Source organism: Ornithodoros turicata, chromosome 4 (genome assembly GCF_037126465.1).
Source record: "Ornithodoros turicata isolate Travis chromosome 4, ASM3712646v1, whole genome shotgun sequence".
In the NCBI taxonomy this organism is placed as follows: Eukaryota; Metazoa; Arthropoda; class Arachnida; order Ixodida; family Argasidae; genus Ornithodoros; species Ornithodoros turicata.
In genome coordinates, this window is record NC_088204.1 from 57,865,843 (window position 1) to 57,892,366 (window position 26,524).

General features: G+C 46.4%; 1 protein-coding gene across 4 annotated transcripts in view; it reads right to left on the bottom strand.

Annotated features, from left to right (window-relative positions):
- LOC135391614 (guanylate cyclase 32E-like) overlaps window positions 1-26,524 on the bottom strand; it is a 548,591-nt gene that overhangs the window by 213,090 nt on the left and 308,977 nt on the right. For 3 of the 4 annotated variants that reach the window (XM_064621932.1, XM_064621934.1, XM_064621933.1), the window contains exon 4: window positions 20-139. In XM_064621932.1, coding sequence (XP_064478002.1) covers window positions 20-139 — 120 coding nt within the window. Of the gene's footprint in view, window positions 1-19; window positions 140-5,180; window positions 5,213-26,524 lie in introns of those variants that run through there. The other variant, XM_064621935.1, reaches the window with a different exon arrangement.

Here is a 26,524-nt window from a genome sequence, read left to right on the forward strand (position 1 = left end):
CAGTCTAGGTTGTTGTTACCTGGTCCCACTTGAAGTAGCGTAGGAGGGACATGACCGACTTGGACACCTTCGATAAAGGAGGTAGAGTGCGGGCGAAGGTGCGGAATGCGGGGCCCGATACCCGAAGGTCCGAGCAGCGCTGAAAAGAGCAAACACAGAAAATCAGTTCCCAAGCAAAGAAAGATACGAGCATTTTCAGGTTGAAAAGACTTTAGCTACAGTTGGAATACTTGAACAGTTGGCTCATGTCGTGTGCTCGTAAAGGCTCGGTTCTGGCTCAGATTAAGGGGGCCCGCAACTACTGACAGGACCTGTTCTAAGAACAGCACCCAGTAAAACCAGGTAAAAACCCAGGGTTTACAGGACGGAAATATGCACAACAACACCTGCACTCTAACAAGGGAACATAAAGATATAATACGGCTATGGTCCCATTCATCATCTTGCAATAAAATTGCTGTTGTTGCTGGATATGGTCGACAAGCACAAGGAATAATACTCGTCCCTACACTCGTCCTCAGCAAATCAGGAGACAGAGCGCTATCATTCTGAATGCTGGTCGTTAGTGAACGAGTTAGGCAGTGTTCTCAGAGTGTATGATGATGATGACATAGCGTTAAACATGTGCGAGGCTTTGTGTACCCGAAACGCCTAATTATTACGAAATCAGGTCAAGGGGCGACACCTTCCAATCTCTCTCCATCCTTCAACGCGTCAGCAAACGTCACTCAACTACCTCATACTGTGTCGACATATCCCGGCTCGCCACGGAATGACGCTTTCAGCTATGAGTCACTACTAGTGTCCCAATCACATCAGCTGTGTCGTGCGTAGGGAGCTCCTTAGGGGAGCACAGCAATGCCCTTACGTGTAGTTTTTTTTTTTTTTTTTTAGTTTTCGCTGCGGTGTGTTGTACTATAACAGGAGCGCTGGCGAAGTAACGTCGATGGCGGCTGACCTGTAGCGGCAGAGAGATTTCTGCTCATTTCCACAACCTCCAGAAACCATCCCCTGCTTCAAAGAGCGAACTGCTAAACAAGGGTGGTCGATGTCACTTCGCGACGTTCATGGTCCCGATGGGAAGGCCAATCAGGTGACTCGTGACGTAAACGAATTTACTCTGTACATTGAGAGATTGCTCCCCAGGCATGCCTGCTGGTGGGCAGCCTTCAACGTCAAGATGAACGTCGATGTACTTGCTGTGTGAACCCATGGGGCGGAGCCTTATGTAATCATATATGTGTCAATCATTGCTGTCCGAGTAACAAGGTCATTAGACAACGCTCCGCCGTGCGGACTCCTACACCATATTACATATCGTACTACGTTACTGTCTGCACTGTCAGAAAAAAAGGTGTAGAAAGGTGGTAGTTCCACGAGTTACCACCTTATGCGTACGTTACCTCCTTGTTCAGGACCACAAGGGGTGTGACTACCCTCGTTACCACCTTTACGGTAAGGTGATAAAATCTTGCAAATCTTGCGACTATGTGCATTTAACACATATGTTGCCTCTCTTCAGCCGCCTTCGGTGGCTGAGTCGATAGCGTGTCAGCCTGCTGATCCTAACATCGCGGGTTCAAACACCGCTGAGTACGGTGACAACTTGGAGATTTCGGCGCTCGATAAAAGAACCCTCACGTAGGCAAGATTAATCCACAGATCCTGCCACTGTGGCGTCACTCATGATCACAGTCGTCTCGCAACGTAGAGTCCCAAATTAATAATAATAATAATAATAATCAGATTATTCGCTTCCCTCTTTATGGCTGAGATGAACAATAATGCGAGCGATAAGACTTTCCACGGAAGGTGTGAAGAGACACTTCATACCTTAAACGTTAAGTTTAGGTATGAAAACCTGAATACTCGTACCTCCAAATAATTATACTTATTTATTCAATAATTATAATTAACAAATTATTATTATTCATTAATAATAATAATAATAATAATAATAATAATAATAATAATAATTATTAATGTTATTATTATTATTTTTATCATTATTATTATTATTACGCCCTTCGATAGGTGGCTTACTTACCTGCTGCATGTGGAAATGTTACAATCTTTCATGCGGTGTAACTTTACAAGCTTTTCTGCGCAACGTATGTAGCAAGCCAGTTACCTCCCAAAAGGTGTGATTACTCTACGCTTTTTGCTGAGAGTGTGCTGTCACTAAAGGTGGTCGAAATTGTCCGGAGTCATGCCCTGCGGAGCGCCAATAGTGCTGCTCACAGGAAACTTTTGGTTTTTCACACTATGTGAAATCTCTCGCTCTCTCATCATTCGATTTCCTTGATACTAGCAGTGAACGCAAAACAATTATCTATTAACCATGCTACTGCAGTCGACACACGGTCTGCTAACAGGTCTGTCGTCTCCTTCTAGAAGAGTGTTGGAACAGTGAATGCAATTGGCGTCTGAGGGCCTCCATATTTTTTCTCTCTGTTTTATATACGAATGTACCCAAGAAACGTAGCTCATTCAGCCATCGGCACGTGTTGAAAAATTAATTACTATGCGCAAAAACAATGACGCTAATATGTAAACAACGATAATTAGCCGAGGCAGTCTATACAAACATGGGCGACACAAACACGTACGGCTCCAACGCCCAAGAATCAATACTATAATACTAATGAGGTGTTTTACAGGGGTGTCGCGCAACCCTACGGTGTGCACACATGTCTGTTTGTAGAGTAGAAAAGAGAAAAACACTAGAAAGGTTGATGATGTGCTCCAACTCCGCCTTTGAAAAGCCTCGAATAAGTCCGAATCATCATAATCATCATCCATTCGTACGCTTCGAGCATTGTGCAGAAGGAGAAGGCACTTGTTTATTCGAGAGACGAACGGACGAATGAATGATAATGAAGACATTCGTCAAAGGTCGCCGAATCCGTACCGGAATATGGTCGCTTGTCGCGATGCCTGTGCGGAGGCGGGGTGACAGATGGTTGAGTAACCGCCAGCGAGTGATCATCAGCATTGTTCGGAAGCAGCGACATTCTCGATAGGAAACGACCCGAACGAGCTTCCTGTGTCAATCGTGGATGCGACGGCCAAGATCTGTCGTACCTCCACCACATATGAATCTGGAGATAACAGTCCCTCATTCCAGTGATGAACGAATGAATGAATGGATAACAAGTATCGAGAGGGATACCGCTAAGCTGACGATAACAATGGGCTTCATTGCGTCTCCGTCGCACAATAATATGAACGACGCAATTGCTTCCAACAGCGCAATGCCACCCCTACCGTCTTAAGTCGACTTCGGGGATGATCCATGTACGCTGCGCATGCCAACTCCCTAAAAGATACCCCCTCCGGCAATCTGGCTCTTCATTGTAGACGATGCGGTTGCGATTCACTTTTGATAAAACCGAAATAAAGGGAGCGTCGAGATCTAAAGGCGCAGATATAGTCCGACGTAACTGTGCGGCGCGTACGCGCGCTGCACAGTTGCGCTACGCCGAGGGAAATCATACCCTCTATGGTCTAGTGGCTAGCGCGGCCGGCGGCATTCAACGCGCTTGGACGTCGCCCGCGCAGAATAGAACATGTTCTATTTTTCGCCGACCTCGCTCGCGCAGCCAGATCAGCGCAGTCGCAGTCGCGCTGCTGCAGTCACAGCGACTTTGCGCATGCGCAACGGTCACAGGCCACTGCTGACGCGCGTCTGACTATAAACGCATATTTCCCGGATCGCTTTGGTTGGCGTGTCTAACTTCGGCTGTCGCTGACTGCGACGCAAAAAACGTTGGACTATATCTGCGCCTTAAGATTAACGGCGAGCTGACGTTGGGCTGATGTCGATGCGAGCTGAGCCGTTGTAATCAAAAAAGCTGGTTCAGCGAAGTGTGCAAGTTAACAGTCCCTGGCCTTGTTGATAATGTGTTAGAATTTTTATATACGTTTCCGATGTAAGTAATGTGCTCATTGGTTCTGATCCGGCTCGTGACCTGTTTTTCTTCTTACCGACGGCGAGCCCTTTCACCATCATCACCACGATGACGAGAAGTTTGACGAATGCTTCAAGGTGGGCACCGCTAAAGAATTGGCAATGGCCAAGTCCGAAGAGCTGCGTCCGTGCGTTAACGAGACTTCTGCTCTATCGGAGGTGCATCGACTTCATAACGCTGGGAAACCAACGGCTCCGGCTGGAGGAGATCACCGTAAGAAGTTTACACCGCGAAGCAAGCCGAAAGGACCAGGATGTTCACGTTGTGGTGCGACAGAACATACTGCCCAGAACTGCAGGTTCATGAACGAACAGTGTTTTCGATGTGGAAAAAAGGGACACACCAGAAAAATGTGCAAGTCTAACCTTGTTCCGAAATTTAAGAAAATAGATTGTATAGTAACGTCCGTGAAAAAGGCAAGTTCGGAATCGCGGAAGGTAACCATGCAAATTGAAGGGCGGGACATTGCCATGGAAATTGAGACAGGCGCGGCTGTATCTCTCATGTCTGAGCATAACTGTAGGGAATTCTTCCCACACAAAAGATACAAGCCTACGAACGAGAAGTTAAGGACCTACACTGGTCAAAATGTAAAGGTCAAAGGTGTGATGCATGTGCAGGTGGAGCATGAAGGACAAAGAAAGGTTCTGCCGTTGCTCATAGTTCAGAGTGGAGGGACCAGATTACCCACGTTATTGGGCAGAGACTGGCTCCAGGAGTTAAAAGGTGAACTGGAGAGCGGTGAACAGGGTTACCAGTGGTGACTGTGATCTAGAAAAGTTAAAAGCACTCGACGGTGGTCGGGGACCCTAAGACTGTTATAGGATTTGAGGCAAAGCTTGTGCTGAAGCAGGGAACTCAGCCTGTTTTTGTAAACCTCGAATGGTGCCATATGCCTTAAGGGAAAAGGTAGAACAAGAGTTGAACCGTATGGTGGAAAAGAACATTTTGACACCGATAACAAACACTAAGTGGGGTACACCTCTAGTAGTTGTACCAAAGCAAGGAGGAGATATTCGCATCTGTGGAGATTATCGGTTGAGAGTGAACCCACAATTACTTACAGGGCATTATCCCTTGCCGCTACCTGAGGACTTGTTTGCTAACATGCGTGGTTGTAACGTTTTTACGATTCTTGACTTACAGAGAGCGTATTTTCAGTTACCGTTGGATGTGGAATCGCGGCATGTTTTAACTGTGTATACTCACCTCGGACTATTCCAGTTCACACGGTTGCCCTTTGGTGTCAGCAGTGCTCCTGCTACTTTTCAAGCTGTAATTGATAAGGTATTGAAAGGGCTGCGCAGAGTGTCGTGGTATCTCGACGATGTGCTGATAGGCGGTAGCACCTATGAAGAATGCCTGGAGAGAGTGCGACAAGTGTTGGCACGTTTCGCTGAGTATCACTTGTCCATCAATGAAAAGAAGTGTAAATTATTTGTGCCTTCTGTAACGTATCTCGGACACGAAATTTCGGGCGAAGGTATCAAACCTTGTACTGATAAGGCTGACGCGGTAATGAAAGCACCAAAACCAAAGAATGTATCTGAACTTAAGGGATTTTTAGGTTTAGTCAATTTTTACGCCCGCTTTTTGCCGGATCTTTCGACCGGGCTGGCGCCATTGCACAGTTCGTTAAAAAAACGTACGCCATGGTACTGGTCAAAAGAGTGTCAAACTAGTTTTGTGACGGTGAAGCGATTATTGTGCAGCGCGGACGTACTAGTAATATACGATGCACGCAAGCCTTTGCGGTTGTCATGTGACGCATCCGGGTATGGGCTGGGAGCGGTACTCTCACAAGAAACAAAACCCAACATTTTCAAGCCGGTTGCCTACGCATCCCGCACGATGACCATAGCAGAACAAAAGTACTCCCAGTAAGAAAAGGAAGGACTAGCTCTCGTATTTGGGATAAAAAAATTCCACAAATACCTATACGGCCGCGAGTTTACGCTCGTGACAGACCATTCTCCGTTGACGTCGTTGTTGTGTGGATCGAAGTACACGGGTTCAGAAATTGCTACAGCACGCATTCACAGATGGAGGCTGTTGCTTGCGGAGTACCAGTTTACGATAAGGTACCAAAAAGGATCGTCCATAGGAGACACAGACGGCCTATCACGTCTCCCCTTGCAAACGACGGAAGCAGAGAATGCTGAACTACTTTCAGCCGCTTGAAGCCAGCCCACTAAACTGCGCATTGGTCCAAGATGAAACGAGAAAGGACACGCAGTTGCAACAAGTAATGAAATATGTTCAAGCGGGGTGGCCGAAGAAAGCGCCAGATGAAGATTGGAAACCGTGGTGGCTGAGGAAAGAGACGATAACAATTGAACAATTGAAGATAACTGGATCGTCTGGGGCACACGTATCGTCATTCCCAGTACGCTGAGGGAGAGAGCGTTGCAGATGCTTCACGAGCAACATCCGGGCATATCGCGAATGAAAGCGTTGTGTGGCGGCCACGCGAACATGTGTGGCGGCCTAGTCTCGAAACTGAGATTGAGAACGTGGTTAGGAACTGCGAAATCTGCCAGGAAGTCCAAAATGCTGCGCAGCCGGTTGTTTTACAACCTTGGACTGTATGCACCAGGCCGTTCCAAAGAATTCATCTTGACTTTGCTGTCAAGAATGGTGTGAATCTTCTTATCTTGGTGGACGATTACTCCAAATGGATGGAAGTGGTGCCCATGCGTTCGACTACGTCTGAAAAACTATTGAGCGGCTAGGTGTCGTTTTCGCGCAGTTCGGTCTACCGGAAACGGTCGTGACTGATAACGGGCCCCAATTTGTCAGCGACGAATTCGAGTCTTTCCTTCGCATAAACGGAATAATCCATGTAAAGACGCCGCCGTATCATGCGCCATCCAATGGCTTGGCCGGAACGTACAGACAGTTAAAAAAGCTCTCTTGAAAAGTCTCCTCATTGACCGCAGAAATGCAACGAGGCGAAGCCTGCTGCACCAATTGTCAGAGTTCTTATTCCAGTATCGAAACACACTACACAGCACAACGGGCTGTTCGCCTGCGAAACTATTTTTGGGGAGGACTCCACGGACTAGGCTCGTACAGCTGAAACCGCAAGCTCTGGGAAAGGCTCGTCCCAGACAGAGGGCACGGGAACAGAACCGCGATCGCCACAACGACAAATAAAGCTGAAAAGAAGAGCCGACAAGAGGCGTGCGCCATCGAGGACCTTCCAAGTGGGTCAGTACGTTTGGGTGAAAAATGTCAGAGGGGAACAAGTGAGCTGGTCAAAGGGAAAAGTCATCCGTGTGATCAGCGCAGTCACCTATCTGGCTTCTCTTCATGGGAAAGTGAGGTTCGTGCACGCAGATCATCTCCGTATTCGTTATGCACCTGGAGGGGAGCCAACATCCGGAGGTGTCCAGACGGAAAAGTTACCATCCAAGAGCCACACGACTGATGTAAGCGTCAGCTTAAATACCTCGGATACAGATGACTCTGATCTGGAAAGCGACGGCCTTGGCAAAGAGCCCGCGATAAGTCAGCAGTCGGACGATGAATTGGAGGGGCACACCATGTGTGCGGAATCTAGCGAACCTAGCGAACCTACACTCAGGCGAAGTAGCCGTCACAAACAACAACCGGAAAGGCTCGCGTATAAACAACTTGGTGGGCCGATTTTATTTGAAGTTTTTGCCAGTTTGAAGAGCTGCAATTTGAATTATGTCACATGTTTGAAGGGTTTTGCAAATTTAGTGTTTAAAGAGTGGAGTTCTGTTTTGAGACTAGAAGTCCCTGGATTGTGGGGGGAAAAAAAAGAAAAGGAAGGTGTAGCAGAAAGCGATAAGCATCTTAGCTGCTAGAGGGCACTGCTATGCCATGTGTGGTGTGACTCATGTAACCTGTTCTGTTTGGTGATAGAGCAATCAGTTGACTGTTCTTGGAGGTTGGTGGTCTGTCTGCTGCTATGTCGGGAGCTAGGGCGTTACCGTATACAACACCACCCACCCATTTTAAGTGGAAGAAGTACCTTATTCCTTCCTCCATTGCAATGGCGGCGGAGCCTGTGCTGTACTCCGATGACAGTATTTTCTTATTTATTTCATTAGTTGTGGAATACTACTACTTCCTCCATTGTGGAATGTAGGGGACGAGATGTATCACAACGTACATTTCAAGAAAAAGATGTGGGAAAAGAGCCTTTTGCGTTGATACTCCATTAAAAAAAAAATACAAGTCAAAAGCGCAAGCAAGCGTGAGCGCGTAAGCTCCACGTGGACTGTTCCCTCTCGCAGGACGTGCCGCGTGAATGCACAGCGGCGACCACGACTCGTTGGTCCGCATGACGTCACTTGTGTTAAGCTCGCGTCACGAGGATATATCCCAACTCCGGTGTCTCGTGTGAACCCGCTTTAAAGGAGCAATGAGGGGACATTTAACGTCGCTCGAAATCCTCCCTTGTCTGCCGAGCTGTCTACCAGGAGTCACCATGGAAAGTAGTTTCGCTCTGCGGTGCGTTATAGCTGCGCAATCGAATTTACAAAAAACAGTCTGAGAAAGCAGCCACAGATGGCCGACACAATTCTCGCGTAACGTATTGGAGGCTCCGTGCCTTGTTTCTTCGTATTTTCTTCGCAACTCACGTGACGTTTACACATGCTTGAGCTGTGTCACCATACGTCACTGGTCACGTGAGGGCAGTAGCATACGTCACGGTGTCCTCTCGCTCTGCCCGATACGCTCTTTTATTTTCAATTTTTCAAAGCTGTGCGGAACAGAGCCCTCGCGCTCGCTCTGTAGGTCAGTTGCGCTCGTCGTCCTTTCGAACTCATTTTATTCGTTGGGGAAGACTCCGCATTGAAAAACAAAAACAATTTGGGGGGTCAGTTACTCCCCATTTTACTCCCCTAACCCAACATTTAGTCCCGACATTTACTCCCCAGGACTGCAAATTGTCACTAAACTTCACGAATGGTCTCCTGAATGCAACAGTCACCGTAAATATGTGCCCTTGGTCAATTTGAAGGGCATAAGGCTGCATAACTCAGACAACGTAGCAATTTTCCAGCAACACAGAGTAAGAAACAGTTAGCGCATCTTTCTTCGCAAATTGTTCCCTAGTATGGCGCAAGATTTTATATCACTCGATATATCACGGTTGACGGTTTGCTTCAAAGTATTTTCATGCATGCGCACCAATTATGTACCTGGGGCTCTTACGACAGCGCGTGGAATGCGGTCTTCACTCTGTGACATTCATTTACTCCCGTGCATTTACTCCCGAAAGGGACTATTTTTTGTGGCAATGCAATTACTCCCCAAAAGGAGTAAAGGTACTCCTTTTTTTCTTAGAGTGTATATGTGTTCGTACCCCCACCATTCTTCGTATGCGAAATGTCACGGTTAGCGGTTTTCACACTACCGTTTTCTCGTCCGTGCCTTTAACGGAGGTAAATCGGGTGCATTGGAATCTACTGGGCTCGACTGCCTCTCAGTCGTGTGCTTGAAGCATACGGGGGAGGGAAATGGCAGTGTGGAATGGGGTTTACATGAATTAAGTGTTCCCGTTTTTGCAACCGCGTTTACAAAGTCATCTCTGTTTATCTGTTGATTTCTCGATACCCTTCTTGTGTTCATTCACTCTCGTTATCGTTTTTACGCCTGTTTCAGCGACGCAATCTTGTATCGCAGGGTATTCTTGGTAAAACATCTTATGACACAGCAAGTTCCTTGTGGTCGGGCGGGGGTTACATTCAGTTTTTCGTTTTCCTTTTTTGTACTCAGCTCTGCGAAGCTGCGTCTTATAGACGACCTAAGCCCCAACGTCATTGGTTACATAACGCCGCCGCGCAAAGCATGCAGGTGGGTACTATCAGCCTTATCAGCCGACGTATTTTTCCCGCTTGATGCCGACGAAAGCAAAATGTAACCTGGAACCGGTCTTCTCGTGACGTGACATGTTTGTAAACAGAAGGTCGCCTATAGATCTGAAATCAGGGAAGGGTAACGGACGTATTTTCGTTACCGTTTCCATTTTCGTTAGTGCTATATTTTCGTTTACATTATCCGTTTCTGATACCAGCCTTTCAATTTCGTTTCCGTTACGTGTCCGTTACCGTTTCCGGTAATGGAAAGGCTGTTACAGAGCTGGCGGGAGGACAGCCAAATGCTGCTTCGTTGTTACGCGTACGCACTACACAAGTAATTTTACGTCGTTGGGATACGCACATTTTGCAAGATTTTTTAAAAAAAATGTAGGAACATGTCTTCAGTCTTCACTCACTTTGAGTTCACCAACTGAAGATGAGCGTAACCTTCATCCAATGTAGCATTCATGAGCGGACACTCTCAGTAGTAAATAATACTGCCATATAGCCACGGTGAAATGAAAAAAAAGTAAAAAGAAATAACTAAAAATCGTAGGCTGTCATCCACGTGCTATGGTGGAGTATAGTCATGTGTTGATGTCATGGACTTCTGAGGACTGGGACGAGATAAGCAAGGGATGCACCATCGAGATCCAAGATTGCGCTTTGTTTCCATGCTCACGTGTAGTATATAGAGCAAAACAGGGAATGGAGTAATCAAAATACAAAAATAAAATGAAAAATCACTCAAATGTCATCGCACAACAGGAATAGCCATTACCTGAATTCAATACGGGACGATAATTTTCGTTTCCGTTTCTGTTTCCGGTAATGGAGGACCGTGGTATGCGTTTCCGTTATCGTTCCCATCTCCAATTTCGGTAATATACAGTTTCTGTTTCCGTTACCATTACCGTTACCCTTCCCTGTCTGAAATGCCTTTTATGCGACAAAACGAAAAGAATAATGTAGATCTTTCTGACGGTTGCTGCATTCCCCTCCGTGAATGCTGCATTCGGTGATGTAGTATCGTTCGAGCAAATTATGTCGAATACGCTGACGCACCGAGCTAACTTTATGTTCCTCAAAGAGGTCATCTTGCTTCTGAGCGTAAAACATTAGTTAGTTTTTAAGGTAGTGGTATAGGAAGCGAGGGGCGAACCTACTGTAGCACGCTTACGGCATCGTGTGGGAGGATGTACTAAGTGTGTAAAGATGCACTTGAGCAGCAGACACGTACGAGGACCTTAACTCGTATCGCCAACGCTCATGAGTCGGTGACAACAGCAACTGGCAATGAAAGCAACAAATTACGTTAATTAAGGCGCTTTACGTTTCCTATAGTATGTAAAGCTACAAATTGGATGACGATAGCCACCCTAAAGTCATTAAAACAATCTTCTTTTAGGAGAGCTAATTTCGGGAGCACGGGTGTACCAATTACAGATGATTTTGGGCGTGTGGAGATTGGAGTAAAAATTTCAAGGGAATAGACGGCACACTCAGAAACTGGTGACTTCTATAAAAAGCTGAGTTTAGCCTTCCTTATTCAATCCTGATTTTAATCCAATGTAGGGAAATGTGTTCCATCGTAACGCCGCTACGCTGAAAAGAATCCATGACGGGGAGTGCAACAAAAAGACACGCACACTGGACGAAGCAGACGAAGACACGCACTTACGTCGTAGTGGGTTTAATACAGATGACACACTAATTTATATATTTGATCATACCTGCCACGCCCAACCCTCTATGAATGTTAATGGCACTATGTATTACACGTAAGGTTTCTCCGGGTTGGCCCGTATGTGCGGCGACATATGTTGCACGTTTTGCACGTGCGTCGGAAATGTCCCACACACGGTGCTGGAAGCAATGTTTACCTTCATGGCGCGGCAGTATCATCAAATGTATAAATAAGTGTGTCACCGGTATTAAACCTAGTTCGAAGTGAGTGCCTGTCTTCGCCTCCTTGGTCCAGTGTGTGTCATTTTGTTACACTCCCCCTCACGGAAGCTTATTACCAACGTGCAGAATCAGTACCGTTATTGAGCTGGGGAGATACTCGGCATCACGTCAGGTTGCGTTTAAATATGAAGTAGACTGGCACGTGCGTTTGACAAGTACCGCGCAATTTCCACTTTATAGCACAACAACCGTCACAACGTAACTAACTCAACGAATGTGACTGCATCGCTCTTTAGGAATGAACCGCCTGAAGCGGAACTGCTTGACAATGAAGGGAGTCTGCAGCGATACTCGTTCGCTGTTTTGACAGCCGGCGAATGTACTATAAACCACCGTGGGTATTCGCCATCCTGAACAAATACTTCCCTTATGTAGACTGTAAGCCTATCTGTGCGCTCGTTACCCATAAAGAAAGAGGAAAGGAACCACTCTAGGCAAGGAAACGAATAAAGCTCGCTTCCCGCGGAATCTCAACCTGTATCCATGACAAGAAGACAACTACAATAGCAATAATATCATATAACGGAACATTTTCGAAACAGCCAGCGAGAAACCAAATGAAATCGGTATTTGGGTATTTCGAGACTCCCGTCTTTCCAGCTTGCTCTTAGATTGGGCGAGTTTGTCGCTCGGCATTTCACTCAGCAACCATCAGCGCCCCTCCTAACTTATAATTTTTGGCACCGGGACTTTCAAATGCAAGTGTTGAGCGATTTGCATGATGGTGACAAAACTTGATAAGTAGAGATGAACATAAAATTAGGTGGAAGTGAATTTTCTGAGGATAAGAAATTCGAACAGACGAACACGGCACGAGCGTTCACCAGATGTCGTTGCCTCGTCCTGTGTTGTATCGATATGTGTATGTGTATGAGAAAACATGTGCGAAAGAATGTAAGGACAGTGAGTGCGTCCGTTGAATGAAGCTCCGCCTTTGTAAGTCGTCCGCAAGACGTCGCCAGCGTTGCGTAGTGGTCAGCGCACTCGACCTGCAATAGAGAGGTACGTGTTTCGATTCTCGCCGCAGTGCGGATTCGTCGAAGACTGCCGTATTTAAATAAAATTAGGCTCAACGAGGCGGCTATACGAATGTCCCAGCTTCGTGCGGGGCTTAGCGACCCACCTCGCGTGACGCGTCCCGATCAGTGTTTGGCAATTCTCCTGGGACGACGCCTCCTTTCTGTGGCTGTCATTAGAAGAGGCTCGTCGGGTTACGGAGCTCAATTCACTTTGCGTCGCTCCGGCAATATTTAGCAGCCGAGTCCATTCACCGAGGAATCTCCTCCAGCGCACGAAGGAAAGGTGTTTGTGAACCAGCCGGTATACATAACAACTCACGCACAAAACTTGTAACTTGTTTTTGTAAGCGTGGCGTCAGAAGGCCTCAGTTTCTTCGTAGACTTGTTAGCTCTACGTCACTTAAAGGGGTTGGGACACTTTCACAGATGTGGTTCATACTAAGGAAAAAAAAAGAATTATTAATGCGCATGCCGTACTTAGCGAGATACATGCCCTCGGACACACTCCCGAGCGAAGCGCACACGTCACAGAGCTCAGAGCTGTGCCCGTTCTCATTGGAAGCCATAAGCACATTACTTCCCGTGAGCTGCCTCAGTGGCGGTGGCGAGGGCTGTGATTTCGTAGCCACATGAGTTTCGGTATTCGCGGTGCCCATTTTCTCCGCTTCTATCACCCTGTTCGCTGTAAAACTGCCAATGCAGGTTCACATCGGTGCAAGGAACCGACTGTTACGTTTATCTGGGAAAAGCTTGGCTGACTTGTCGCAGCCCATTTAAAGCAATGTGGTTCATAAAGAATGCATCGAGTGCACAAAAGTTCATAAGACATATTATGTAACTGTATACTAGGTGTTAGGAAGAAGAGTGAATGACGTTCTTGAACCGAGTCAGTATTAAACAGCAAAGCTGGCAGTCATGATGTTCATAGAGTTCTCCTGAAAAGTTATCAAAGAGGACAGGTCCAACGTGGCAAGACACTTTTTGAAACCGATGAAACACACAGTGTTGATTAGAAAGAACTAACAATTTGCAGACGATCACGGAAGGTGTTGCGATTTTCCGCGGCAGCTGTTAGTAACGTTTGCTGACGCACCTCATGTGGCGAATTTCCCCATTCACAATTATTAATTTACCTGATGTTGTTGTTTTGCTGACGGTGGCGAAACGTTTGGCATTGCCGCTAAATGTAGCAACACTTTACGTGACGCTCTGCAATGTTTGTAAAATATTTGTGATATGTTTGCAGAAACGTTATTCATTACTGAAAGGGTACCCCGAGGCAAGGAAGAGACATACACAGGAAAACAATATATCTTCTTACGTCTTTTCCCTGTTTCGCAGTTCCTTTCCATCATGTACAACCAGGTGACCCGCATCTCACCTACGAGGTTATTAAAGCTGATCACTTAATGCTGTATCGGCCTCGACCGTGCATGAGGGCATGATCGAGGCGCAATCTACGCCATTCGGTGAGGGTGGATATGTTTAGTACGAAAAAAAAAAAGAAAGGAAAGGTAAGCCAGATGGATATCGGCTTGTTATTAAAAAAAGTGAAAGGGGGATGTCAAAAGAGGCAAAGAAAATAAGAAAACAAAAAGAAGGAAAGAAAAATAAAAGAAAAATGATGAACACAAAACTAAAGCTGAAGAATCACACACTCTGGCGGGATCCTATGATGTATGCAGAACTGGTATAGAAGAGGAAGGAAGAACAGAAAAAAACAAAACGAAATAAAAAACGGAGAGAACGTAAACAGTGAACATGTGCACAACTCAAGGCATTACGCCTTTGAAAACTGAGCGCAAAAAGAACAAAATGTATTGAATCCTCGGTGTTTGACCCGAAATGCGCGCAGTATAATGAATATGGTCAATGAAACTGAGCAGCGGGAGTTGAACCCGCTCCCAACGAATATGCATTCCGAAGATCCTCCGTTACACCTCACTGGCAGCTGCTCGTACCTTTTCGACTGCTTCGTTTCATTGATCTGATTGCTTTGGGCGAAATTCAGGCTATGTGTTGTGTCATCCTCTGTGTTTCTTCGCCTCACCTTATACTGCGATAATGAGTATGGTGGGCGGATACATATTTTACAAATTGCAAGATGCATTTTTGGGTTGGTGCCTCTTCGCTCTTTTGATGCGGGCGCGCAAAGCCCCAAAGGTTGGTGTCAGCCTCTTAGCGGGACTTCCCGGGGGAGGCGGCGCCCCCCCCCCCCTCGCCTATGCTTCTAGGTGATGCAGCCGGTCACGTACAGTCATGTGCACGCACGGTTCGGTGACTTGGAGGGGTGATGTCTTCCTATTTTTACCTTTTCATCTTTACAGTTTTCTTTCTCCTTTCATTCATTTCATTTCCTTTGTGGGAGTAGCAGAATTCGTGAGGTGACGAATTCAATATCTTCCTTTCTTTTCTATAATCAAACTCAAACGTTACAGTTCTAATTATCGTAATGGTACAAGCGTCAGGGAATCAGGGTAATGCGATAAAAACACCTTTGGGGTGTCTCACTGCCCACGCTCGTTTGTTTACTTATCGCGGCGCCAGTACAGTAGAAAGGTTTAGAATGATTTGGACGGTTTAGAAGAGATTTAGCAGATTGGAGGGTCTTTACGATAACGGTTCCGAAAATATGGTACGCAAGTCAACCTGACTTCTTTGAAGTGGCTGACATCACGTTGCTGATCTTGGACTTGAAAGTTTCCTTTTGTTTTTGGTTTGTTTCCCTGAAACACTTCCGATGTGCTAAATCTCCCTAACGTGTGCTTCGTTTGGACTCCCCTGCCCGACACGCAACTCCTCTCGCGCCCGTTTTCCCTTCACACACCTGCACCCGCAGCTGTCACTCTCTCTATTCCTCCTCTCTGGCGTGGAGAGGCGAGTTCTTTATTATTATTTTTTTTATTCCATAGACACAGCGATCTCCTGAAACCTTCCCGTTAAGAGCTGCCGCTGTAAACTAGAGATGACGAAATACACGGACTGTTCCTATCACCAGATGTGCTGTTTGAGGTTTTCCTTGGGTTTGCCGAAGACTTCCCAGACGAATGTCGGCACAGTTCCCCATGAAGTCGGCCCAGGAAGCATACTAACACCCCCTCTACTGCACTCCTTCCTGCTATCCTTTCTCCATCTGTCCACATCAGTATGCCGCTCATAACCACAGTTGCTCCGCGGCGCTAACGCGGACTAAAAAAAATACACGAACTGCGAATAGCCTTGTGTCCGATACAGCGTTTCTATTGCGCCATAGACGTAACGCGAACTTGACTCCACTTCCTGACGCATCCCTGACAATAAACAGAAAGGCACAATATAGAGAAAGAAATAGCTCGATAATATAAAGAGGAAGATGACCTTCGGGACTTAGAGGGTAAATAATAGGAATAACACGTATCAATGATGACTATTAATTATTTATCTATTAACTAGTTTTCTATAGTTCTTTCAAAGCTTCCATCAAATGTCCTGCGGCGCTCTTTCTTTGGAAGCAGCCACAGTCATACTGAGAGAGTTCGTCAAGTTCTCACCCAAAAGGACTGCTAGAAAAGATGCTTTCTTGGGGAGGACATTGCTATCCGAGCAGACGCTACGCTATCGGTTACAGTCATTAGGGGGCTTCATTAAGGTCGAAACACGAAACTTGTCGCTGTCGCGGCAGCTTTAATATGGAGACCACTAAAAGCTGGACGGAACAAGACGGATGAGCATCCGCGGAATCCATCATGGCATGCACGCGCAGAAGATCAAGTAACGAAAACCCATAACAGGTGAGCCATCTCCTTCATCCAGACAGCAATGTCATTAGTCACGTGACCATCCATCAACCAATGACATCTACTCACTTAGCGTGCCTTCTGCGGAACGCGCAATTTATCATTCGTCGACGAAATTCCAGGGAATGAAAACACTGAGAGGTCACGTCTCCGGCCCGTTTGCACGATGAGTTTCATTCGGCCATCCACGGATTGATAAACCAGAGTCGGTGCGCGTGCTATACAAATAAATAAAGAGTAGGAAAGAGCAAACGATAAAGCAGTATAGCCGTGGTTGTGTTAAGGCAACAGCGGTTATACGTAACCGCCGGTCGCCGCAGTCACACGGCCGACCGAACGGAGGTTACGCCACTAACCGGGGTTATAGGAAACCGAACTTGGCAACTTCGGTTTCGCGATTCCGATTTCCCGACGTCAATACGCGTGTAATGACATTTACCACAAATGATCACGTGCGCACGGTGTATTCAATGATTGTTAAGCTTTTTAATTGCCATTATGCCTTTTTCTTTCCATGGTATACAGCGTAATCAAAACATACCGGGCGCTTGTGCCACAATCACCTGGCCACTGCTAGCATGTCACAAACTGCCTTGTGACAACAACAAACCGTGGTTCACGATAACCGCAGTTTGGTCGGGTAACGGAGATTAAGCGTAACCGCGGCTAAGACGGCCCGTGTGATAAGACTATAAGTATTTCTTGGTAGACTGTTATGGGTCCCAAAGACCTATTGAGCCTTATCCGTGCATTCCTAGCTACAAGAATTCAGCACTACAGCGCATCACTTGGACATGCGTCAGTGCGTTATGTATCTCTTTAGTAATGGTGCAGCATACATTGTGCAACCCTACACCATTACCTTTTAACTGGCTCAGTTTCGCTTTTACTTCAGTTTGTCCCTCGTTCTCCGATATTTAGCTTGTCATAGCCAGAGTGGCGCAAACGCAACACAAATGAAACTCGTCATCGCCATCACCTCAGTGAAAACCCTCCTCCCCGTCTACTGGCTAACTACACTGCATTCAATACACCTATAGTGGCAAAGTCACCGGACATACTTTCTGCTTGGCCGCGTTGTGTTGCTTATTTCCGCTCCGTACACAAAATTTAGTTAACAGTCTCTCCCAGCAGCAGATTAATTTTGTTCATCCGTCAAATGACCCAGAAGTGAAGCAGAAAGATATGCTGTGCTTCGCAATTTCGACGCCTTCTTAGAAAGCAGTAAGTTTGCAATCCAAAAAGAGGAAAGGCCCCCTTATCCGTTGTAGAAACCTTGCGGGAAGCTGATCCAATTAGTTAGTCCGGCGGTCATGGCGGGGTCATGCCGGTAGGTTAGGTGGGGGAAGAAACATCGATAATGGACATGAACGTGAGTTGCAAGACGCCATGCATTCATTGATGCATGTTGTCCAGTCACGCAAGTCTTTTGTTTAATTTCATTTCCTTGTGTGTTCATTTATTTCGCGGAGAAATGAGAGAGACAGCTCACTGACGAGGAGCCTGAACATTTACAGATTGCTAGCGTCTGGGCTGCGATATTACAAAAATAGAGATACACATACTTGTACATTCATAGATTTACAGGAGGAGAAGCGGTACTTTTTTAACAAATTGTTCATCGTGGATGCATTTGATACGATCACACCGATGCTGTATTATGCAGCATCGGTGTGTCGCAACACCGATGCTGCAGAAATTATAGGCGAGGAAACTTGTTGACTGACCACCATGGTTGGATGTTAGGGCGATTTCTGATCCCATATCGTGTGCACACCATAAGCATGCTGACTATGCTGGTTATCTTTAGACCTTCATACTCTTGATAGACTTTACTTTCGAAAAGAAGTTGTTCGTCCATCCGCGATTTGGCTAGCGTTCGTTTACTTTCTAAACAGATGACAGAAACGGCGCTGAAGTGGTTCTCCACTAGAATTCAGGTGTCTAGTACTTCAAAATCTTTGCAAATACCGGCCACTTGCCCAGGCATTGAGTTGTGATGGGAAGATCACTATATTTTTTGTGGAAGCTTCCGTCCTAGGATGTTAAAACTCAACTTAGGAAGCCACTTCTTTTAATGGACCACTACGGCGACTTATAGAACGAATACATAATTTTCTCCAAATGCACAATGTAAGTAGAATCCTTGAATCCTCTAGTGTATCCAAGATATACTGAGGCTTAAGTGCGCCATTTTTGGTCTTTAATTTCAATGTTAGCGTCACGAAGCAAGTATGGCTGTGACTGTGAGCGACGTATAGATATCGACAGACGGAGAGAGGACAGCAAGAAGACGTGGGGGACAGGGGGCTTATTGTACGTCCTGGACCAACTTCAGGTGGAACTGTTCCGGCATCCACCTGGAAAATCTGCCGGAAAAGCCAGGACAAAAAAGAAAAACAACAACAACCTCAGACAGCCCAGCCGATGGTAGGATTGGAATGCACCACGTCCCAGTCTTCAGCACGAACTTGGCTAACACCAACGAACGCATGCTTTTACACACTCGGCGCCATTTTTTTTCTGATCTAGGTCGTAATCTCATGGGCTTGAGCATATGTGATATAATATAAGCATGTGTGCCGTACTGGGTAGAGTAACACGGCAGACGCACCTTTTGAAACCGTGGGAATGTCCAGATGGCAGTCGACGAAGGGATGTCATCTCTGTGAGAGCTTTCGAAAGGGAAGTACTGCAACTTTATTTCCGCGGGAGAGTTCTTTACAAGAGGAATATTGTTCAGGGGTCGGATTCACAAAAAGCTCGTGCGACGGAATCTGTCGTAACTCCGTCGTACGGGAAAGTTACGACGAAGTGTAGATTCACGAAGGGAGCGCGTCGCAAAATCTTCGCAGCCTACGGCGGAATCCTGCGAGAGCTCAGAGTAGTCTTACGAGGAAAGAGGGCGGCGTATTTGGCAGAGGTGGATTTGGAGACGGCAAACAAAGACTCCGTCATACGCGCCCACGCATTGGACTTTGCCACAGAACCTTCGAGACCATCCCCGAAGCGTCAATGACGCACTTTTTTGCTTGATAACATTCAACAAATGCTTCAATTTTGTGCTTCGTAAAATCAGATCGCAGGGATTTTTTAAGCATCCCCTACACTCCGCCAAGACACCCCCAAGAATCGTGTAACATCCCTCCAAATTGTCTGCAAGAAAGGCTAAAAAAGCCATAAAAGCTGCAAATATGGGTGCCGCACACCCCCTTAAAAAAAAAACCCCCTCCCCCGAGACGAACATACTGGGAATATCCCTGCTGGGTCGTCGAACGCGTTTCGCCTGTGATTGCATGGCATCCATTATGGCTACCGAAAGACCGAGAGCACGTGCGGTAACAGCACAATTGGGGATGGACGACTTCTCCTTCTTCTAGCGGGACGATTATTATTGGTACGATTGCAGATTTTCGTCTAGGTTACCATAGTAAAAACCAGCTCCCGTGGCTGAGTGGTTAGCGTGCTAGCCATGTCACGTCGAGACTGGGAGGTACCCGGGTTCGAATCCCGGTGCCGGCTGTGCTGTCTGGGTTTTTTTCTGGGTTTTCCTCAGACGCTTTCAGACATATGTCGGCACAGTTCCCCTAGAAGTCGGCCCAGGACACACACCCCCTCAGGGCGTCAATCGTGACGTTGCCCACATACGTGAGGCCGACAACGGCAAGCCCTTTCACCACCACCACCGTAGTGAAAACATAATCCCGCACGCGTTGCCTGTTTCTCTCCTGGCAACTTCCTCTTCCTCATCAAAGGGGTACCCTCTCCACTACGACAGCTTTGTGAATCGTGCTTACAACGCCGTCGTACGCGCCTCGCAGGCTGCGACGTCTTAGCGTGTCTTAGCGTTACTTACGATCGCGTTTGTGAATCCGACCCCTGGTATCCATGAAGCTTGCGTTAAGAACATTACTGATGTCCGTGCGAGATGTCCTAATAACTAATGCCCATTGAAAGAAAGCGTATGTTACCGTGTGGTTGTTCGCATAATCTGTAAATCCGCTTTTCATCGCAGGACTTGGTTTCTTAGCTTGTGATTGTGCATGCACTGCCAGTCCCAGCCCGAGGAACGAGCGAAGTAGCCCAAAGAAAACTGGGACCCTCGATCATGATTATATTCAGGCTCCCCATGTCCTAAGCACACTGCTCATCCTTCCGAACAATGTAGAACTTGTGACACTGACGGCTGAGCATTATCTTACCACCAAACTACCACGGGAAATCATGTACAGTATCGTGGCTCGGAATGAAACAACCCAAACACCGTCACTGAAATAAAGTGCTGTTGCCGTACGCGTCTTCGGGCCGAATTATTACCGCCTGAAGCCCTTGTCCTCTGAGAGATCGTTTCCCAGTGGCCGACCTCCTACAAACACAATTTACGCGGTTATTCTTTGAGACAAAGTAGGCGCCTCGTATCCAGGTGACGGTTGGAAGAAACACTATAATGAGAGGAATAAGAAAAGTACAAATCGGAGCTGAAGTAATTTGCACCTCATCATCACCGACTATGCCCCAATTAAACAGTGTGTAAAGGTAGAGAGCACTGAGGTTCCCGGCAGTAGCTGTGGGTATAATAAAGGACTTTTGCGCTACGGTTATACAGTCGACTCGCCTTTAGATGGCGATGGCCAGTTACACTGAAAATGTCCGTATTTTGAGGGATGCAGATAAATGAAATTCCTCAACAGATGAGTTACCTGATGTCAAAAGCATGGGTTTATTTTGAGGACACCAGGAGCAGTCCATCGTCAACTGCGTAAGGTTTAGCGCCTGCAAACTTTTACTGCTGACATTAACATGAAAAACTATATTACTTTGCTTTAAAAAAATTCCTCAGGCATTATTTTGTATACGGTATACCTCAGGCATTATTTTGTCAATGATCAAAACATTGGCTTCCTCTCGGATTCATGCTGGTCATCAATGAAAGCGGCAAAGTTAATGATATCTTCATCCCTAATCGCGAAGTAATCAAGTGTCATTCTGCTGGTCAATTTTCGCATACCCCAGGACTGTTGTGCTATTGTCCATAGCTGTCAAACATAGTTTCTGCAGAAGAGAACCCGGCTCCGCAACTGAACAGGTATAATCACTCAGGGGATCATTTGCCGTGCCATCGAATAGTCAAAGGGCGGTACATTAGTACAATGGGAAAGAAGGAAAATTCCTAAAGTTTTTCGCCCCCACGTGAATTAATATTAGTCGAGCATTATCACTGGCTCAGCACCGGATAATTGAAGGAGGTTGTGGGCCATTTTCATACGCGGATGCTGGAAAGTTTTCCTGGTCCGGAATCTGAAGCCCGGAAACTAAACCCCGGATAGATGAAGGCAAATTGCGTCGACCTAAATCTGTCTCCATGTTTCTTCTCCGCATAGCGCAGGATCCAGATAACTGAAGCCACACGAGAGTGCACTGTATACCTACAGTGCGTTTTGCATACATTTATGCGTACATCATCTATGGTATCACATTAATTTGTCGTGGAGAGGGCATCATTTACAGTAGAATCGTTAAAAACATAGTCCGTAACACAGGCGTACTTAAAGCAATAGGGATAATATATGGCATCGTATTTTCTCATCCTGAAATAATCAAACCTATGCGGCTCCATCATTAGGCGGCTCCGCAATTTGGGAAACCGCTCTGCGTTATATCAGTATTTCTTCTCCAGGAAACACCAAACTGTCCCACATTTTTAATAACGTGGCGAGTAATTTGTGCGAGCATTTTTCATCGGTCCACGTGCATCCTTTGTCAATATGACATACTTTGTTGTTGATGTTAAACATGTCTGTTTTTGTCCACATGTTCTCTACCTCGTTTTCCCACTCGTGGTGATTATCATTATTAAAGGGGCAATGAGGTGCCCCCCCCCACAATTTTTGTTTTAAGTTTTTCAGTGCGGAGTATTCTCCAGCGAATAAAATGAGTTCCTGCGAGAGAAGGACGTGCGCGAGGGTTCCGTTCCGCACACATTTGAAAAAATCCTTCTCCTCGTGAAAAGAGCGCATCGCAGAACGAGAGGACGTCGTGACGTATGCTACTCCCCTCACGTGACGAGTGACGTACAGCGGCACAGCTCAAGCGTGTGTAAACGTCGCGTGAGCACCGAAGAAAAAAACAAACAAAGAAATAAGACACGGAGCCTCCAATACGTCACGACAGCATCGTGTCGGCCGTCTGCGGCTCCTTTCTTCAACTGTTTTTTGTAAACTCAATTGCGCAGCGATAACGCACGAAAGCGAAAATATTTTGCATGATGACCCCTGGTGAACAGCTTGACAGATGAGACAGGTCTCGGAGCGCCGATAGACATCACCTCATTGCTCCTTTAAAGTAGTATACATTGTACTACTTCCTGTTTCGTCGAATTTCTCGCAAACTTGACTGCAAACATAATACTCTGCTCTCTCAGAAAAAAAAAACGGGTACAGTGGTTACACCTTTTGAGCTATAAAGTTGCTATCCGCCGAGGAAGCTATATACCATTTATGCCTCGAGAGGTATGCGCCCTGATACGATCCCAAAAGAGCATGCAATACAATACCCAAAAGGGCATAACATACATGCATGCAAAAAAAAAAAACTTCCAGAAACCACTTCGCTGGTTCTCTACGATATGCGAAGCATCTTGTATGAAGACTCACGACGTCACGTACAGGAAGTGGCCAGGTTTTGTTACGATGCCAGACAGCCAGATCGCAACTCACGACGCTGCTAACTGTGAATACAAGGACGTAACTGCGCCGGCACCACCGATGCGACGCTCTTGAAACTCTTTGCGTTATTGCCGGCCTTCTTCCCATCGTGTTTCACTATTGCATTGGTGGTACGAGTTTCTCTCATGGGTCAGAACGGTATATTGAAGAGAAACAGACTTGGTCTTCTCCCATCGCTGTGCGCCGCTCCCGTTCAAGGACCTCCTCTTCTGTGGCTGCTTGGGAGGCCCCATCTCATCCGACACAAGGAGTGTCGCAAGATCTGGTTTTATAAACGGTTGATAGACACCTTTTATCGACAGTTTATCCCCCGAGAAAACTGTAAAATTTCGGGAACTTTCGGATTTTTTTGCGGAACTCTGCAATTTTGTTATAGCCATTTAAACTGTTTAGCGCTGTTATGTAGGAGGCATAAACGTGTTTAAATATTTTGTCGACGCGCAGAGCTGGAAGAGTACGCAGAAAAAAACAAAAATTAATTCCGGAAATATTGCTTTTTACCACATATTCAGCCGTTAATTGCACACTGTGGTCGGTTAGTCGTGATAAAAATATGAGACAAATTGCATTTGATAGTACACCCTTTTAACATTTATTATAGAAAGTTTCATCGAAACACTTTTTGTTTTAGCGGCGAAAAAAAAATTTAAACCTAACCACCCCGCCTTCATCCGGCACAGCTCCGGAAGGCGGCTTCATCCCAAGATGTATCGCCGCCGCTGCCGCCAAACTCACACGGGAGCTGCCCAAACCGATTTGCGTTCTTCATAGGAAAAAAAAGAAAAAAAAAATAGAACTACAGAAATTAATCTTTCACGCTTCAGGTTCTCACGAGAACGGCCTACTGCGGCGACGCAGTTCAGTAGGAGGACTGGGCCTAGGGATGTACTTCTGTGACATCGGGCACTGGTGGGCTATTGAATAACCATAACCATAACACAACGCTTATTAACACAGACTCTACAACGCGAGGCAATAAAGGGTGTGGGAGGATGTGTTTAGTGATGATAAAAAAAAAAGGAAGCGAAAGGTTAGTCACGACGGAGGCTTGCTATTCCCAAAAGGAAAGCGAAAAAAAAGGGGGTGAAGAAGAAACGGAGACACAGGAAGTTATGGAGAAACACAAAAAATAGCTCCTTCACTAGTCGGCAATAACTACTACTACACCTTTTCGGCTACCACCAAAGGACACGATAACAGAAGGGAAGACTTAAAACTGTCCGAGTGTCGTCAGTGAATATAAGGAACTAGCTCAGGAGGACGGTGTCACCTCCAATTAAAGTGAGCTAGATGTAATAGGTGCAGACCCGTCGACGTCGAAGCACGTCCTTGTCTCCGGGGTTCCTTGTGTAGTGCGCCACGGCAAAAGGCCGTCATCATGAGATCCTGATGCCTCGAAAGTTAATTTTTCCATGAATGTTTTTGCAGGCAAGGCAAATCGGTTTGGGCACCTCCCGCGCGTGTGCGTTTGGCAGCGCCAATTCTTTTTCTGCGTACTATTCCATGTCTGCGCGCCTCAAAATATTTTTAACACGTTGTATGCCTCCTACACAACAGCGCTAAACACTTTAAGTAGGTGTGAAAGATTCTCTCCGGGCATAAACTGTCGATAAGTGATGTCGATCAACCTTCAGCTGTCTTGGTACGAAAGTATTCTGCTTTGCCTTCACTCAGAAGAAGAAGAAGAAGAAGTTGAAATTTGCGCAAAATGTTTTTTTTTTTCTCGCCAGGTAGGTTACATGTCAAATCGCAATATTAAAAAAAAAATAGCGGCAAAAATAATCCAGGACAGCATTGGCTGCATGGGAACAATCAACCACAATTTATTTGAAGGAAATCAAGGGTGCTCGAGCACAATGTCTGGGACATTTGGCATGGAATGACCCTTTTGCACTGGTCTAGGTACGAATGTTAAGGAATGCGTCTTACCGCTCCGTGTCCGCGCGGAGCGGGTATGGCTCCTCGCGCCGCAGGCAAACGGGTGCGATAGTGGGTGCGTACTGCCAGTCCGTTTACACGCGGCGCCTGTATACATCCTAGTCTTGTCACGAGTCTAGGAAACGTACCACGTTTCCGGTGTTAGTAGCTAAAGAATACGTTGCATTAAAAAGAACATTAAAATGGACCATGAACTGATTTTCGAAAATTCCAGGTACTCTGCCGGAAACTGTATTCAGTGCACCGGGGGCGCAGTTACCACGCAAAAATAGCGAGGCCTGACCGCCGGATACTTCCCTTCGAAGCGGGCTTACATCATCGACGCCCTGTCCTCTCAGCCAATTGTGGACGACCAGGAGCACACACTCCGCGGGACCACGTGGGTGCATGGTTTCGGTTTTGACAACAACGAGGTCGCGTATCTGCCGTCGAAATCAATAGATATATGGCAAAACGCAAATTATCAGCGGTGGAGGAAGAGATTATGCGACGCACACAGCGTGTAGAAATTGCTCAGTACGAAGTAGCTCCCAAAAGGCCACCGACAGAGATATTTTCTGACGAAGACGCTCAGAGAGGAAAAACGTGCTCCGGTAACCATGCTGACAATCAACGGCTACATTACACTTCTTGTAAGATTCTGTGTCAACGATTAGGTACGATCTTAGCTCCAGGTCAAACTGTAACATATTTCATGGCGAAGTTTGCAGACTTGCTTGCAAATTTTGCAATTTGCTCGCAAAACGCCGTCCGCGACTCGCCACCATCCTCTGCGTATGATGTCACAGCCAGTACGACTGGCAGACGGGTCGCAGAAGCCGCCGTTCACGGCCGTGGTTAATATAGAATAGTTTCGCTATTTGCACGATTTTCAACTTCATATTTTGCATGGTGAGTGCTTTAGTACAGAGGAACAAATTGGAACAGATTGAAAATGATCGTAGGCTCGTCAAATATTCTTTCATGGTCCACTTAACCTCGATCCTCAAGCTTCTTGCATTTAGCGATCGCACATTTTTTCAACAACAATGGGGAGTTTTAGTGAGTCGTTTTCGCATGAACGAAACCAGCGATTCGAGTGTCGCGCATGCGCATTACGAATCGGTGAACGAGTCGCGGGGAGCGCGGTTTCGTACGAACGACCCACTCGGGCTAAGTCGTTTCGTTGTATTCGGCGAGCACGACCAATTGAGGTCGCGAAGCAAGATGGCGGCTGTTGTTTACAGTAGACAGTAGCGGAGCTGCAGTGGGATTGCGTGATGTTTACTGCATGGTGCCGATGAGGTACGA